Source organism: Amphiprion ocellaris, chromosome 3 (assembly GCF_022539595.1).
Source record: "Amphiprion ocellaris isolate individual 3 ecotype Okinawa chromosome 3, ASM2253959v1, whole genome shotgun sequence".
NCBI classification, from domain to species: domain Eukaryota; kingdom Metazoa; phylum Chordata; class Actinopteri; family Pomacentridae; genus Amphiprion; species Amphiprion ocellaris.
Window position 1 is genome coordinate 15,798,931 of NC_072768.1, and position 16,365 is coordinate 15,815,295.

The 16,365-nt window shown below is 39.0% G+C and overlaps 2 protein-coding genes across 2 annotated transcripts; both read left to right on the plus strand.

Moving 5' to 3' along the window:
• The first annotated feature begins 3,286 nt into the window (after positions 1-3,286).
• Positions 3,287-12,038, plus strand: nt5dc3 (5'-nucleotidase domain containing 3). Its single transcript, XM_023279347.3, has 14 exons — positions 3,287-3,679; positions 4,668-4,840; positions 5,238-5,312; positions 5,431-5,486; positions 5,727-5,817; positions 5,905-6,042; positions 6,863-6,923; positions 7,124-7,226; positions 7,870-7,971; positions 8,152-8,233; positions 8,351-8,437; positions 10,364-10,504; positions 10,609-10,673; positions 10,748-12,038. The coding sequence occupies exons 1-14, from the start codon at positions 3,394-3,396 to the stop codon at positions 10,998-11,000; spliced, it is 1,713 nt and encodes a 570-aa protein (XP_023135115.2). The 5' UTR covers positions 3,287-3,393; the 3' UTR covers positions 11,001-12,038.
• A 370-nt stretch (positions 12,039-12,408) lies between these two features.
• Positions 12,409-16,139, plus strand: parietopsin. Its single transcript, XM_023279351.2, has 4 exons — positions 12,409-12,785; positions 13,214-13,542; positions 13,700-13,945; positions 14,049-16,139. The coding sequence occupies exons 1-4, from the start codon at positions 12,434-12,436 to the stop codon at positions 14,202-14,204; spliced, it is 1,083 nt and encodes a 360-aa protein (XP_023135119.2). The 5' UTR covers positions 12,409-12,433; the 3' UTR covers positions 14,205-16,139.
• Positions 16,140-16,365: the final 226 nt, after the last annotated feature.

A 16,365-nucleotide genomic window follows, 5' to 3' on the forward strand; every position in this document is an offset into this window, starting at 1 on the left:
TGCGAGGTACATGAAGAACCATCAAATTATTGGAACGACGAAGAGTGGACAAAGGCTCCAAAGCAACATCAAGGTGATGTATGGTGGTAATTTTCCGACCAACGCTTTATAGATATACAGATACTGCTGCTTATCACGTCTCTCAGTCAGAGAAGACCAATTGGCTCTATCATAGAGGATACAGTGGTGAGCATTGTAGCCATAATACACCTCAGGGCTGAGTGAAAACAGAATCTAGGAGCCGGAGCCTAAATGTGGCGACAGCAGCGTGTCTGTAAATTACATCCCTATAGTAAAGAACTGGCAGGCAAGGTTATTAAACAAATTTTTTTCCTACAGTTGGAAGGAAAGCAGCTTTTTTTCCTTTGTAAAAAGACAATCTTTTATCATAGTTTGCCAAAAATATTCCTAATGTTGTATTTAAATGTGAATTTATCTTTAAGCCAAAATACCAAGAGACTTGTACTGTTAACCTTGTTACCAGCATGCAGGTTACACAAGTCAATAAAACCATGCAATTTTGTTTTATTTTCATTAAGAATTAATTAAAGATTAATGACAGAATGCTGCAGTGTATGAAGGGAGAGTTGTACCTTTTCTAGAGTTTCTAACTGAGTCAGCAGCACAGTACAAAATTGTGTACAGTAACCGTACAGACAACATAATTTTATGGATATACACAGTGAACAGGACAGAGCCCAGAATAGATTCCTGCAGCACGAATGGGAGAAATCCAGACTGGGCTCCTTCCATCCTTACACACTGATAGCATTAATTCTGAAACCAGCTCCAAGAATCACTTTCAAAAACAGCAATGCTCAATTTAGGAGATAGAAAATATCTCAAAATGGTCACATTTCTTAAAAATGTTGGACTCATCAGTGAATAATCAGCTGAAGCTCTATCTTAGGTGTGTGTCAAACTGGTTTTAGGGCTATTCACATCACCACCTCAGCTATCACACTAGTATGCAATTATCTAATTGGGCAGGAGGAAACATTGTGTCTCTGTATTTATTGATTTACTTCAAGTATTTGATACGGCTGACTATTCTTTACTATTCTTTGAGCCAATTTCCAAATACAGGGACCTCTACGCAATTTAATAGAAAGGTTGAACATATATGTGATGAGTCCCTTAGATAATCTTAAGAACAAAGGATCTAAATTATACTCACCAACTGTCCTCCTGATATAGATGACCTGTAGCGCTTTGAGAACAAGATCAATAGAGAAAGGCTGAATGGAGAACAGGGACTCTTTAGGCCTATTCACAAATATGTGGGCAGAAGCAGCAAGACATTTAATAACAGCTGAACAAACAACGTTTGGTCCAGAGCAATTTGGAGACTTGGGTGAAGATAAGAACTGGCTTTGTACTTTCTGTATGGCTTCCAGAATTTAACCTGGTCCAAACAGGTGTTAGCAATTAAATGCAAATTGTATGTTGACTTAGTAGCTTTGCTTCCTCTGGTTTGGCACCCTTGAAAGATGTTTCTTCCAGTATTTTTTTGTACCTTTATCTCTGTAATTTTATAAGAGGTCTTAAACACTGTCTGCTTTCCTCTGTATCTGACATGGAGTTGGCGGTGTTGCACTTGGACACAGATTATGGAAACTCTCCCTTTTGGATCTATTTTCCAGTAGATTTGAAATCCCTGTTCATCAATTGGCTAATGAGCATTGAACACATGATTAAATATATATCTGTCTGCTTCACATCTTTGTAGACTTGTGTGATCAAGACACCGCAGTGTTGAAATGGTTGTCTATTTGCACAATAAACTGCTGTGAATAATTTTGCTGGAAGCTATGCAGAGAACTCTGTTTTTACTAGATTGTTTTGCAGGGCCGTGCAGAGGCCTTTGGAGGGGCAGGTGCTCAAAGTTAAAAGGGGGCACATGGAGCAAGAATTTGAAACATCATACAGAAACTTACCTGACAATATAACTGGCTGAATTGTAGGAACCTATATTCATGAAGAATGTAACATGGAAGCAGTAGTGCAAGGGTTAAGTCTCTGACCTATTGATCAGAAGGTCAGTGGTTCAAACCCTGATGTGGCCACTAACATGCTCTTGACCTATGCTGACAAACTACTATTATTATTTTGAAGTTGTATTTAGATCACCATTAGACACTGGACTATTTAATTGTGGCTGCTCTTCCTGGAGTCCTTGCTTTTAAATTTCATACCTTTTCCAGACCTATACTGTATAGCCACAGATTTGCTCCATGGTGCTGATTCATAATCTGCCCTTTATTATTTGTTGTGCTAATAAGAAAGTAAAAATAAATAAATAAATGATACAGAAGTCATGTATTTAAATGTATTTGTGCTTTTATTCAGTTTGACTATCCACTTTGCACAAGACAGCAAAGTTATAAAAGTTATATATTTTATATTTATTCATATTATATTTAATTTGTCTATATATACAAATGTCATGAACAAGTACTGATATCTTTAAATGAGAGGTTGAGAAAATCACAATTCAAATTCTTCTAATTATTATTGTTATTGCATTTATACTGCAATAGTCCAAGATTATGTGAAAATGCATGTACATAGTTTTAGTGAAATAAATAACCTATGCCTCATTGCCTCTAGAAACACACTGCAACTCACTGACAGTAAAATAATACATCTCTCTGATGCACTTTGCCCATGACAAAAGAAACATACAGAAACAAAAAGAAGCCTGGCAGACTTTATCCTCTCAGCACGCTGTGTGGTTAACTAGCGCCTATAACTGATGAGAGGTGTGTTAGAGTCAGACACACACACAGGATGTTCACTTCACTTCGTCAGTCATCTTGCAAAAACACACCGTACACAAACGAATCCCGCTGCAAAACCTCCTCACCATCAGGACCATCAGTTGTTGAAGTCCTCCCTTGTGTTGATTTGTTTGTTTTTCACAGTCAGAAAAATATTTACTAATCTCATAACAAATGAGCTTGTCCCAATAAGTCTCATTAAAACTTTATGTTCTGCGATTTTGAATGAACTTTTTTTTCCAATTAGCATTCCTATCATTTAATCTAAACATATTATTTTGTTTAAGTTTCAAGTCATTTGACAATAGAGGAAGAGAAAACCTTTGTTGGCTTGATCATTGCGGCAGCTCTGTATAATGATACAGTGGTTTTCTGGCTGCTGCATATTTAGTACATGTACCTGGTAATTCATTGCAGCTGTGCAGAGACAGCAGGGAGAGACTGAGCAGCAGACGCATTGGTCTCTGATTGGCTGGCCGGCTGGGACGTCACCAAACACGGAAGTAACGCGAGAGCAGCCGCACAGGGACAGTTTCGGTATTTACAGAAGGTCCTGTTCCGCGCATGCAGCCGGCAGGGAGTCCACCGCGACCTCCACACGGTCCCCCAAGCAATGGCGCCCTTGTCGTTGCCTGTGTCTTTTCTTCTGAAGCAGACGGACTGTCTGCAGAGGGCGAATATTTTCCGTAATGTCTTGCAGGGTTTACGGCAGCGACCGTTCAGGTCTCGCCTATGGAAACGGAATTTCGTTGCGGTGTCCCGAGGAATCGGTCAACTACTGTCCCAGCAGCCCAGAGCCAAAAACTACGCAGCATCTGTCTGTAGCAGCTCTGCAGACGGTCAGGACTTGACAGAGAGGCTGTGGTCTGTTTACCATGAGACCAAAAGGCAGACTCAAGGTATGAACACTGTAAATACAGCGGGGTCATTCACTGAGATACTGTACTGTGCTAAATACCAAAGTACTGCTGTTTTATTAGCGTGTTGTGACTAATGTTTCCTGTTTACTAATGCACCAGCTAGCACAATTACACACTTTCAAACCATAAACCCAGTCTGCACATGGAAATTATACCTTGTCCCTTTTCTGTTGCTCTTAGCTCTTAGAGCTGCTAAAATGCACTGAACTATACTTTAAGGTGTTTATTTAACTTTAAATCAAATATTGAATAAGTTTAGTTGTCTGCATTTTGAACATGTTTGAAAATTGTGGTGATCCCAATATAAAGGCCTGTAAAGTATAATGCAAGTCAGTGGGACAGCCATCCATTAATCCATGGTAAAGTCTGTCCTATGTGAAAATGTGTCAGGGAAGGTTTGAATCAACTTTGTGGTGATTAGTTACAGGATTTAATTACATACTAATGTCTTAATATTATTTTGTCCACTCCTGCCTGAATTGGAACTTAAAACATGACAGGATCGTAAACACGCATATTAATTTTTGCGCCCCTAATCTTGCACAAAGACATTTCTTTAGAGTGTAGAAATGAGTAATTTATAATATTAATGGTTATTTGTTTAATAGTTACAGGCATTTAAATTAGATAGTAGAGCACATGTTGTGTTTGCTTCAGCTCAGGCCTGTATTTACCCAGTTCTCTGAATCCCCACACTATGAGTATCTATATTCATTGGAAAATAATGGTAAATGAGTATGAAGTAACTGTAGTTGAAGTATAACATGCATGCAGTCCAGACTGCTCTATGCTGGCACTGTTCTATTCACCAAATGAACTTATCCATCACCTTCATGTAACTTGCTTATAAGATGCTCTTCTGTCCAAAGATATGTTCTGCCACAACAATATCTAATAGTTCCAAATGAAAGAAAACTCCAAAATAACCTCTTTTTCCTTTCTCTCCCTTTTTCAAATTTGATCCCAGCTATCTCCACTGACTCTGTCAACCCAGACACCATTTTTGCCAACAACGAGATGAGCCTGCGAGACATCGAGATCTACGGTTTCGACTATGACTACACACTGGCGTTCTACTCCAGTCATCTCCACACCCTCATCTTCAACATAGCACGGGACATACTCATCACTAAGCACCGGGTGTGTGACTTTTTGCAACCCGGCACTGCAGACTAAACCATTTTTGTTTGCCATAAAAATCTGATCAGACAGTAGAAGCTCTGTTGCTGTGCTGCTGAGTAAAGTATTTAATCCCCAAATATCTTTCAGCAGAAATTCTAAGAGATTATTTGTATAAACTTTCATGACTGAATGTCGGAAAGAGCTTTGAGGGAAATGTGTGGAATAATTACATGACACTGTAAGGTTTAAACAGGGCTATGACTGCTCAAGCCTCATTTTTAACTGCATAAGTGAATTGTGGATTAGCCTTGTGGTTTACTTCATAGATGTTACTGAATTGTTTTAAGATTCAGTAGATCCAATGCTTCTGATGTCTGAAAATTTTAAACCAATTTTTGATTTTCTTTTTTCTTAGTATCCAGAGGGTCTGCGAAAATATGAGTATATTCCAAATTTTGCTGTAAGGGGACTTCACTATGATGTCCAGAAGGTGAGAGGAGCCTTTGCTTGTTTAACTCAAAAACTGTTTTGACAATATTTTGTATATGTTGCATTTTAAGCTCACGATGAGGATACTTTTTTGAGAGTATTTACTTGATTTTCAATAGGCACTACTGATGAAGATAGATGCTTTTCACTACATCCAACTGGGAACTGTATACAGGTATCTGTGAACTGTATTACTCCTGACATCAGGGTGCTGGGAAATACACAATACATTGTATACAAGTGTAAAATTTAGTTTACATTGTGAGTATAACTCGCTTTTTAGTGTCATCTCAAAGTTTTATAAGCCAAAATGTGCAACATAGATTTGAAGTGATAACGCAACATTTCAGGCTTCAGACCTCATAGCTTTTCTGTGGTTCATGTGGATCTGTGATATTTCCTGTTTTTGATTCAGGGGTCTTCAACCAGTTTCTGATGAGGAAGTAATCGCCATGTATGAAGGCTGTCATGTGCCTCTGGAGATCATGAGTGACTTCTATGGCAAGGTGATGATCACTTCTACTCTTAATATAGATACTACAGATTCAAAAACTAAAAAAAATACTAAAATAATGACTATTGCTGTCCTGCAGAGTTCACATGGCCACACCATGAAGCAGTTCATGGATATATTCTCTCTGCCTGAGATGACCCTCCTATCGTGTGTCAATGACTTCTTCATGAAGCACAACATTGACTATGAGCCAGTCCATCTGTACAAAGACGTAAAGGTAAACTGCCTTGTTATTATTCCACCTTGTTTGATCAGTGGGGAAATTGTGATCAGGTAATTCAACAGCCCTCTCCTTTTTCTTTATTGCATCTCCTGAGGGCCAATGTGTGTGAATACATAAAATGTACCCACATGTGTGGGTGTATATTAATTTATTTACATGCTTGTGGTGTGCGGTGATACCCAATGCCATCTTAAATTTAGCATCGTCTAATTTTAGTCAAGCAAGCTCGCCTCCAGCCATGTGCGTCTGCTCTCTGGTGGCTCTGCTTCTTCACAGGGAGAGGGGCGAGAAATCAGCTCTGTGTCCTCCCTTTGAGGCCAGCTGTCATGCTGGTCCTGTCTATTCTATGTGACACTGTTGTGTTTTTGATAGATCGCTGTCTTTAAAAGCCCTCACTAGTTCTCTGTTCCATGAGTGCCTCTCATATCTTTTCAAGGACACCCTTCTTAATCTTTTTTTTCTACTGAGCCTACTTTATTATTCAGTTTTGACCCTGTTATTATAAACTTTGCCTTTTCGATGCATCAAATAGTCTTTGCTTTTGATGAACTTCCCAAGTTTAGCCTTAAATGTGCAGGTTTTCACGGGAGAGCCCATTCACTGATTCGCTTAATGAAAAGCTTTCTGACTGTCACCAAAGCAACTAAACTCCGGAGTCTGCTTTCTTTGTATTTAATTTGTATTCAGAGTTGTGCTTTCTTTGTACTTCTAAGTCAACTGTTCATATGCAGAGTTGTTGGAGCTGAATGTTAACTTTGTGTCACTGAAGACATGATTTTCTCGCTGGGGGCTGTTTACTTTCCTCTCTTCACAGGAAGCTATTAGAGATGTTCATGTCAAGGGCATCATGTACCGAGCTGTGGAGGCAGATATCGGTAATGTTCTTTAATTTATAGTACTTTGTTTGGACTATTAATGAAAAATTATGATCTGACTTGTTGCCAAGAAATAAAAAATACAATATAAGCATAATGAGGCTGTGATATTCAAATAGAAATCAGAGTCTTGTTTGCTCAGATTATTGCAGTGCCACCCACCCCAATACCTAATATCCTTCCTCTTTTTCTCTTTCCAGACAAATACATTTGCTATGGTGAGCAAAGCCAGGCTGTGCTAAAGAAGCTGTCAGCGCATGGAAAAAAGATGTTCCTCATTACCAATAGCCCGTTTGACTTTGTGTAAGTGTGGGCAAACAGAGTACGATAGTTTGTTGGCGTGATAATATAAAAATGTCATGTATTGGTGTACTCGTGTTTAATTGGTTGCCACTGTCTAATGCCCCATCTTTTCTGGATGGCTAAACACAGATCAGCAGGGTAGTATTTGTAATTCATCGACTAAAGTCTTTTGAAATGAGGATTGTTTGCATGAAGTGACCAGCTATGCATATCCAACCGCAAAAGACTTATCAGAGCCCAAAACACTAAAATGATGTCCTTGATATAATAGTTTGGCACATTGAGTCATCATAGTAAAAGGAGGGGCTGTATGCACACTGGAATTTGAAATTTAAGTTTTTAAATGTTTCAACAACTGCATTTTAAAATGCATTGAGAGCTTGTAGATTTCAGTTTGCAGCATAGTTTATATCTAACCGGTTTTAAGTGCACACTATCCACCTTTTTAGTGCGTTTTTTTTCCAACAAATTTTACATTGAACAGCCAGGTTGAACAGCATGAGTTTTATTTAATAGCACACTAGAATATTGATATATGGACATGTTACTGCTGCTGTATGGATGCACCCTCAGCTGAAGTGCTTTTCAACCCTCATAATAACCTTCAAGATGTTGCTGACAAAGTAAGATTTTCTCCTCTCAGGGACCGAGGAATGAGCTACATTGTAGGAAAGGACTGGAGGGACCTGTTTGATGTTGTTATTGTTCACGCCGACAAACCAGGTTTCTTCAACGACAGGAGAAAGTAAGTATGATTGTGTGTGCAGCTCATATATGTTTATGTTATGTCTCATTTATTGGCCTTGTGAAGACATACAATATGGCTGCACTGCCTTTATAATAAAGCACATAGTTGTCTTGTATGTCCATTTTGGAGCTGCCAGCATTATAAGTGGGTAAGATTTGTCTCTCTATTGTGTCCTAGACCTTTCAGGCGAGTGACAGACAAAGGTGCACTGCTGTGGGACAGAATTCATAGGTTGGAAAAAGGGCAGATCTACAAACAGGTGCTGAGCCAGTAAATTATCATGACAAGCCAGTTTAACTTTTCTAATAAATTACTCTGGATAGGCCTCATGAAACACGTGGTTGATTGTTTTTTAATGTGTGCGTTTGATCTCTAGGGAAACCTTTATGAGTTCCTCAGACTTACTGGCTGGAGGGGATCCAGAGTGCTCTACTTTGGAGATCACATCTACAGTGACTTGGCAGTAAGCAGCATTCAGGCATATTTACACCAAAGGGTTCAGTACAACTACACAAAGCATTGAAGAATGAGAAATTATTATATTATGAAAATGAACAAAGAGGGAAGCCTTCCTCTGAAAATGCTCCATTTAAGATAGTATTTAAGTTAAGTGTGTTTTCCCTGAACTTAAAGGGCTGAGTAACTCTTTATAGCTGTCTAAATCTTACTGTTTGAAACTGCACATAGTGAATGAATGCTTAAAATAGAATAATGGTAGTAAAATAACTGGGTTGAGACTGTAATACTTTATGCTTTAAATCCCAGTTACTGAACCACTGCATTGGGTTTGTGTAACAGACATTTTAATGAGCATCTCCTGATATATCACACCTACCACTACTACACTAATGACCTCATTTACCTTTCAATTTCTGTAACCCGGCAACTGATCTGCAGTGGTCTCTCATCTGCAGTAAACAAACTAACCAGCATCAGTTTTTTTTTACTGCATCACAAAGAAATACAATGATGTGTGCTTGATCAGCTATAAAGGCTGATAATCAAAGATAGAGTTTACATCTTTTGGCGTGATGCCTTGTCCATGGAAGGTAGCCAAGAATTAATTAGGTTGTCTTGCTTGTTAACTGAGATGGAATTTGGCGTTTGTGGTTTACACCAGCAACAGCTTACAGTCAGACGGACTGATTAGTTTTTCAGCCTCTGTCATGTTGGTCTGATGGAACACATACACTTCTGTTTTCATTGTTTGTACTGGTGGTCATCTGGCTGGTGTGTCTTTACTGAGGCTCCAGGTGCATACCTGCAACCAGGGAGTTTTTTAGGCTTCAAATCCATTTGCTTTTGCAAATGCTATTAAATGTCACTGAGTTTGGAACAATACTGTGACAATACAGATGTTGTGTGCTGCTGTTGGGTGACATGCAGTGTTTGCTATGTGGACTGTGTAGTAGACAATTCATATATAGTTAAGCTGTACTATACCATATGTACCAACAGCCTCTGAGCATCAAGCATTTTTTTTAGCATTTTTACAATTGTGGGCTTATTGTTTACTGCAGTATAAAATCCTCAACCTCTGTGGAAACAGAACAACCATGGCTAGAAACAGAGAACAGCTAAACATGTCTTTTGTGCAGTGTAACAAATTCTTAAAACCATAAATCATGAAAAAGAAAAAAAACATGTTGAATTCCTTTGCTTATTTATGTTGCAAAACAACTAACAAAAATGGTATGAACATGTACAATATTTTTCTAAGTGCCCACAGGTTTTATCAATACTTGGAAAAAAATGTTGACTACATACTGTAGATATTTTACTGCTTACATTTCTGATTTGCTTCTATACTTGTTTTCTATCATCTTAACACAGTTCACAGTTCAGTTGAAAAGTCCCTGAATTTTTTATCACATGATTGTTGTTCACATCTGCGTTTCTGCTGTTGTTGCCCCAAGGAGCACAGAATGTTTAGTTTTCACAGAATCTGGTCAGAGCAAAGGGTTTATTTTGGGTGAATTTTAACTGAGGCATGTAAGATTTTAAAAAAGGCTTTGATGAAATATTTTGCTTGAAAGCTTGGATTTGGTCATATTTTCCAGGGGAACAGATGAATAGTCTAAGGGCTGCCAGAAAGTTGAAAATTATTTTAGATTTTACAGTTTCTTTCTCTGATAAACTGTTTGGCTGTTGTTTTTTTTAAAGATAACACGGCTTTCAAACTCTTCAGTGCATTTTGGGGTTTGGAGGATTGAGCTAAAAAACAGTAAATGGTTTCAAACACTTCTTGGTGCTTAATTATTCATTCCCTGCACATTGATCCATAACTCAAAACTCCAGCCACACAAGTAATTTTACAAGTTACTGCCAGAGCATGCTGTATGCAGCAGTTTAGGTTCAAGACGGATCTTTTGATTCTTTTGTTCAACAGGATCTAACGTTGAAACACGGCTGGAGGACGGGCGCCATCATCCCTGAGCTGAGGAAAGAGATCAAGATCATGAACACACAGCCGTACGTCCACATGATGACATGGTTACAGTCACTGACTGGACTTATTGAACAGATGCAGGTCAGGAGACTATATCAAACATTTGCATTAATACAGCATTGTTATTTTCTCCTTTTTGCCTCCATCCTTACATGTTGATGCTTCTATTCACTTCTCCTCAACAGGTGCACAGGGATCCAGCATCTCAAGCTGTAGTTGAGGAGTGGATCAGAGAAAGAGAAGCCATGAGGTAATTAAGATAACCCCTTTTGGATGATTTATTGAGTTGTTGTCGAGCTAATCTGACCATATCTTACACGATAGGCCACAGACGAAGGACATCTTCAATGCTCAGTTCGGGAGCCTCTTCCGGACGTACCACAACCCCACGTACTTCTCACGCCGACTCTCTCGCTTTGCTGACATCTACATGGCCTCCATCAGCTGCCTGCTTAACTACGATTTCCAGCACACCTTTTTCCCTCGTCGCACTCCTCTGCAGCACGAGTCCCCCTTCTGGCCTGAGCACAATCCTGCTGTCTCCTCTTCATCTCCACAGGACCAAAGCAGAGTCTGATCAGAGAGAGGACAGAGTTTTAAGATAAAGACTAAGACTTCCATTACTGATTTCCTTAACATTATTTTGTTTTTCAGGTTTTTAAGTTCAAAAAGATGCATGCTACATTTTAACATAGCAAAAAATGGTAACAGTCCTGTAAACTACTGATGTTTATTATGCTTTAACTAGATATTAATTACTATTCTAAATAACTTGAGTTGTTCTCTCAGAGAATTCAATCATGAGAGGAACAGTGGCTCTTGCGCTTTTTGAGCCAAAGGTATGTCTTTGTGTGTATGACAGACTATACAAATAGATGCATTGTACACAATCTGAACAACAGGGGGCAGTCACACTCCAAGTTTATGATGTATTTCTGTAGTATGAATTGTACGCAGGTTATCCATGCCTTTCCATCCTTGCATTTGCCGTTGCAGTAAGAATTTGCATTTACATTTCAGACTCTGTTGCCTTAATCTCCTGTTAACGTTACTGCAATGTATATATTTTTGTAATAGCCTGATATAATTTATGGTAATCAAGCTTTCTCAAATTCTTTTAGCTTGGTTAATGTCATTATGCACTGCACATTGTGATTCACATTGCACTTTGATGTTCTCAGATCTTTGTGTTTGATAGTTTTAGTCATTTTCACACAACACAACCTGTAAGTTTCATTCTAGCAGGTGAGAAATGTTATTATTTCTCAGGAAAAAATAGAGTATCATAGCTATATTTAGCACGAATGCTGCTATTTGACGTGTGAAAAAGGTACCACCGAGTTTCTTAAGTTTGACACTTTTGCAGAAAATGGGTGAAATGTTTTCACACGTGCTGGATTAACAGCTTGTTAAGGATATATTTGTCACGAGCCGGAATCTTAGTGTTTTTAATGATATTGAAAAAGGGAAAAGACTTTAAAAAGGGGGGAAAAACTGGTGTCACAACCAAGACCTCATAAATTTTTGTGTTCCTGTAGTTTCAAATGTGTGGTGAAGTGTATTTTTTACATTTTATTTCACTATTTATTAAAACAGAATTGGCCTGTACCTTGAACACTGCTCACGTCATTCATTTGTTGTAGTTAGATTTGATTAGCAGATATGCGTTTGTTGAATGCATAGTCAATTTGTGTTTTATGATTTTTCTGCTATGCTCTTAGCTGTGTAAACAACCTAATATTTCAAATTTTAAATTACTTTTGAAACTAACTGATCCCTTGTTTATAACTACTCAACTTCCCAATTACAATTAGAGCAGTGGATTTATTGAAATTAATCCCCCCAAATCGTGTTACCGACCAATTTCCCATATTGCATTTGGGGCTCCATCAGACAGGTGCACAATCTGAGTAGGGATCAGAAATGATGAAATTGATTAGGCTGGCTCCTGCGCTGAGCAGAGCGTCTGTGGGTTCAGCTGCTTCACCAAAGCTGGATCATTTGGCCACCATGGACAGCAACAGCACGCCTTGGAGCTCCGACTCTGCTCCTTTATCCATCCACACCGAGGTGGTGACTGTAGCCCCCACCGTGTTCCCTCGGGTGGGCTACAGCATACTTTCTTTCCTCATGTTCATCAACACACTGCTGTCAGTTTTTAACAACGGTCTTGTCATAATCGTGATGCTGAGGAACCCGTCTCTGCTCCATCCTATGAACGTCTTCATCTTCAGCCTCGCCGTGTCCGACCTCATGATTGGCCTTTGCGGCTCCCTGGTCGTCACCATTACAAACTACCAAGGCTCTTTCTTCATTGGACACACGGCCTGTGTGTTTCAAGGCTTTTCGGTCAATTATTTTGGTAAGTGTGTTTTTGAGAGGGGAGTCAGTGTTTTCTCTGTCTGGAGTTTTAACAAAGGAGGGCTTCCTCCTCCTTCATCGATCACTTCTTCGATCACTGCTGAATTCTGGCTTTATAGAAATGTTCATATTGTGTGTGCTTTTCTTTCAACAGACTTGGTTCCTTAGTATCTTTCTTGAAACATTTATTGATATGATGGTAGCAATTTATTGTTGACCTTCTTAAGTCACTCAGCCTAAATTTACTGCAGGGCTTCAACCCACTATCACTGTCTCCTCAGCAGTGGATAGTGTTTGTCAACTTGTCCTAAAGATACTGAAGATGTGCTTAATAATTAACAAAAGTCCATCTGGTTTGCAGTTGAGTGCTGAGGGAAAATCTTGTAAGTTGTATATGTTAAAAATGTAGATTTTTTTCTCCTTTCCTAGGACTGGTGTCTCTCTGCACTCTCACTCTTCTTGCCTATGAGCGCTACAATGTGGTGTGTAAGCCTAAAGCTGGTTTAAAGTTAAGCATGCGGAGAAGCATTATCGGGCTGCTGTTTGTCTGGATCTTCTGCTTGTTTTGGGCTGTTACTCCATTATTTGGATGGAGCTCCTACGGACCTGAGGGAGTCCAGACTTCATGCTCTCTGGCCTGGGAAGAGAGATCATGGAGCAACTACAGCTATCTCATCTTCTACACACTCCTCTGCTTCCTTCTCCCAGTTGCAATCATTATCTACTGCTACTTCAAAGTGCTGAGATCCATGAATAAGGTGGGCTCATAATGGCCTATGCACATTTATTACACTTTAACACCATTTAATCAATATTTAAAATTCATACCTCTGTCCCTATCTGCTTGCAATCTACCACATACATGCTGAACCAAGTTATTAGCTTTTAATGTGGGTCAATTTTGCTTTCTCCCAGCTGAACAGGAGTGTGGAGCTCCAAGGGGGGCGTTGCAGCAAGAAAGAGAATAATCACGCCATTAGGATGGTCCTGGCCATGATTATAGCATTTTTTGTTTGCTGGCTGCCCTACACGGCGTTGTCAGTGGTTGTAGTTGTGGATCCAGAGCTGTACATCCCTCCACTGGTAGCCACCATGCCGATGTACTTTGCTAAGACCAGCCCTGTGTACAACCCCATCATCTACTTTCTTTCCAACAAACAGGTAAACAGAAGTTCTCTGTGTAAGTGAGATACAATCTTGAATTTGTGCCAAGATAGGAGAAAAAATATATTGGGTTTTTTTTTTTTTTTTTTATGTCCACCAGTTCCGTGACTGTGCTCTGGAGGTGTTGTCATGCGGCCGCTACATTCCCCACGAGCCCAGAAGTGTCAGCATCCTCATGCGGCCCTTAAACAAGGGGAGTCGTCTGTCTTCACTAAGCAGGAACGTCAACATGCACAGCAAGGTGTTGCCTCTGTGACTTTCAGCCTGCAAAAACATAGGAGCTGCCAGCGTTTATTGGTGCCTCATCAAGCACACGGGCCGGAACATCCACAGGCTTTTGTTTTTCACAAAGGTCTATACTGTTGCTCAGTGAGAATAGAATCAGCCAAAAGACTGATTGTCAATATTCAGAAGGTGGATGAAATAACAGAGGCGCTTTAGAATGTGCAAAAATGCAATCCAATATAATATAATTGAATAAATGCTTATTTTGTTCCCTTTTTGTTTTGTATCTCTTTTTGAGATTAGTTTGTTTTGGCCTTCATTGTGTTTCTGTAGTCTTTGTCCATGCATTTTACCCTGGAACAATAAGACTATTCAATAAGACAGTTTTATTTCTGTGGATTATTTTAGACCAGTCAACTTCTAATTTTTTTCATATTGATGCTTGAAGGTGTATGGATGTAGGGAACTACACAAAAAGAAGGGAGAACTTGAAAGGACTGAATGAACAGAATGTTTTGTGAGAAATGTTGCATGGTTTCCATTTGTCTCCAGTTTTAACAGGGTTAGACAAGTCATACACAACCAGACTGCAGAGAGGCTGTAAAGAAGTGAAGCCTTGGACACTTGACTTTTTGTTCCTAAATAAAGACCTGTGTTCAAGTAGTGTGGGAAGATGTTTCCTCACTTCTGAAAGTTAGAGATTTAACATTTCCAGGGTGTTGGGTAATGAAATATCGATTTGTATATACAGTAGACCGTGCACTCGCTTTATATTACATTATTATATAAGATATATTGCACAGCATTTATTCCTATGTAATATTATTATGCAAAAAAATGTAATTAAAGTCAACAGTAGCCAGCTCCATCGTCAAATCAATACTGTTTGTTGTGGATTATGCAATAAGTCCTGCCTTTTTCTCAATTCTTACACTTTACAGACGTCGGCTGCACAAAACACTGCTGCAGTGTATAGGCATAATTTTACTCAAAAGCACCTGTGTGAATATACAATGTACTCAGTACAGTTGTTTTGGGGGTTTTTTTTTGGCTGCAATGGCAACATAATATAGAAAAATCAGTTCCTCACTACTCTTAAAATCACATTAGGAAAACACAAGAAATGTAGGTGCCCTTGTTAAGCAAGCTGCACTGCTTACCTTGTGCATGTTTTTACAAAGGGGAGCCGATCAGGCAGTAAAAGACTTTCATTTTTCTTACTTCGCCTGCTCTGTGGTCTGGCAATTTTTCATTTGTATTATTTTGTATTTTTCATCTAAACAGCTCAGAGGGGCATTAGACAGTTCAGAGAAGGATAACATAATAACATTGTCTCTGGGCCTGATTCAAATGCAGGACATCATCCCTCACATGGCACATGCCTGAACCCACAATAAGTCACAAAGATTAATATGCATCACTGAATAAAGATGAGGCAAAACACGCAGCCAAGGAGAATTTTTAGCTGGTGAGCTGGTATAAACAAATGGGATAGTGAGTTTTAGTCAATGAATCAAACAATCGTTCTTCATTTTTTGTGATTAATGTGCTGTGTCTGAGTCTCTTGGTATGATCAGCTGGCCCTTTCAATTTCTGAACAACAGATCAGTCTCTCAGAGGTCAGAATAAAATCCAACCATCCAGTGCCAGGCATGAAAAACGATTGCAAGCTTAAAGAAACAGTACATGTTCTCTTTGACATATTGTAGTTTAACAGTGTTGTGAGATAAGTCTGCTTTAAGACAGTATTTGGTTTTACCTTTACATTGTGCTCACATGAGTAATTTCTGTTACTGTATCTGACAAGTCACTGTAATACTATAAAATGATCGACATGTTTGCCCCATTAGATTGGTTTGGAATTAGCAGTAAAAATAATTAGGATTAATCTGTTTTAATGTGTATTTTGTTCCCATTCTATCCATTTGGCACACTTAGTGTAAATACTGTAAATGAGAATCTGCTTCTAAATAAAGTGTTTTTCACTTTGGTCCTGTCATTTCAAGTTGCTTGTTATTTTTTCTCACTTACGGCTTCCTGGTGTTTCTGTGTGTGATGTGTGATTGTGTCTCACCACAGCTTCTTTTCACAAACTTTCCGCTTTTCATCCATACGAATTCAAGCGACATCTGATCACTTTCATATGTAGAATGGTCAGGAGCAAAACATGTTGATCTAATCCCAGATTTGGC

Coding starts and splice junctions, on each gene's coding strand:
- nt5dc3 (XM_023279347.3), top strand. CDS start 3,394: ATGGCGCCCTTGTCGTTGCCTGTGTCTTTTCTTCTGAAGCAGACGGAC. Junction 3,680..4,667: donor GACCAAAAGGCAGACTCAAG/GTATGAACACTG, acceptor ATTTGATCCCAG/CTATCTCCACTGACTCTGTC. Junction 5,313..5,430: donor TTCACTATGATGTCCAGAAG/GTGAGAGGAGCC, acceptor GATTTTCAATAG/GCACTACTGATGAAGATAGA.
- parietopsin (XM_023279351.2), top strand. CDS start 12,434: ATGGACAGCAACAGCACGCCTTGGAGCTCCGACTCTGCTCCTTTATCC. Junction 12,786..13,213: donor CTTTTCGGTCAATTATTTTG/GTAAGTGTGTTT, acceptor CTCCTTTCCTAG/GACTGGTGTCTCTCTGCACT. Junction 13,946..14,048: donor ACTTTCTTTCCAACAAACAG/GTAAACAGAAGT, acceptor TATGTCCACCAG/TTCCGTGACTGTGCTCTGGA.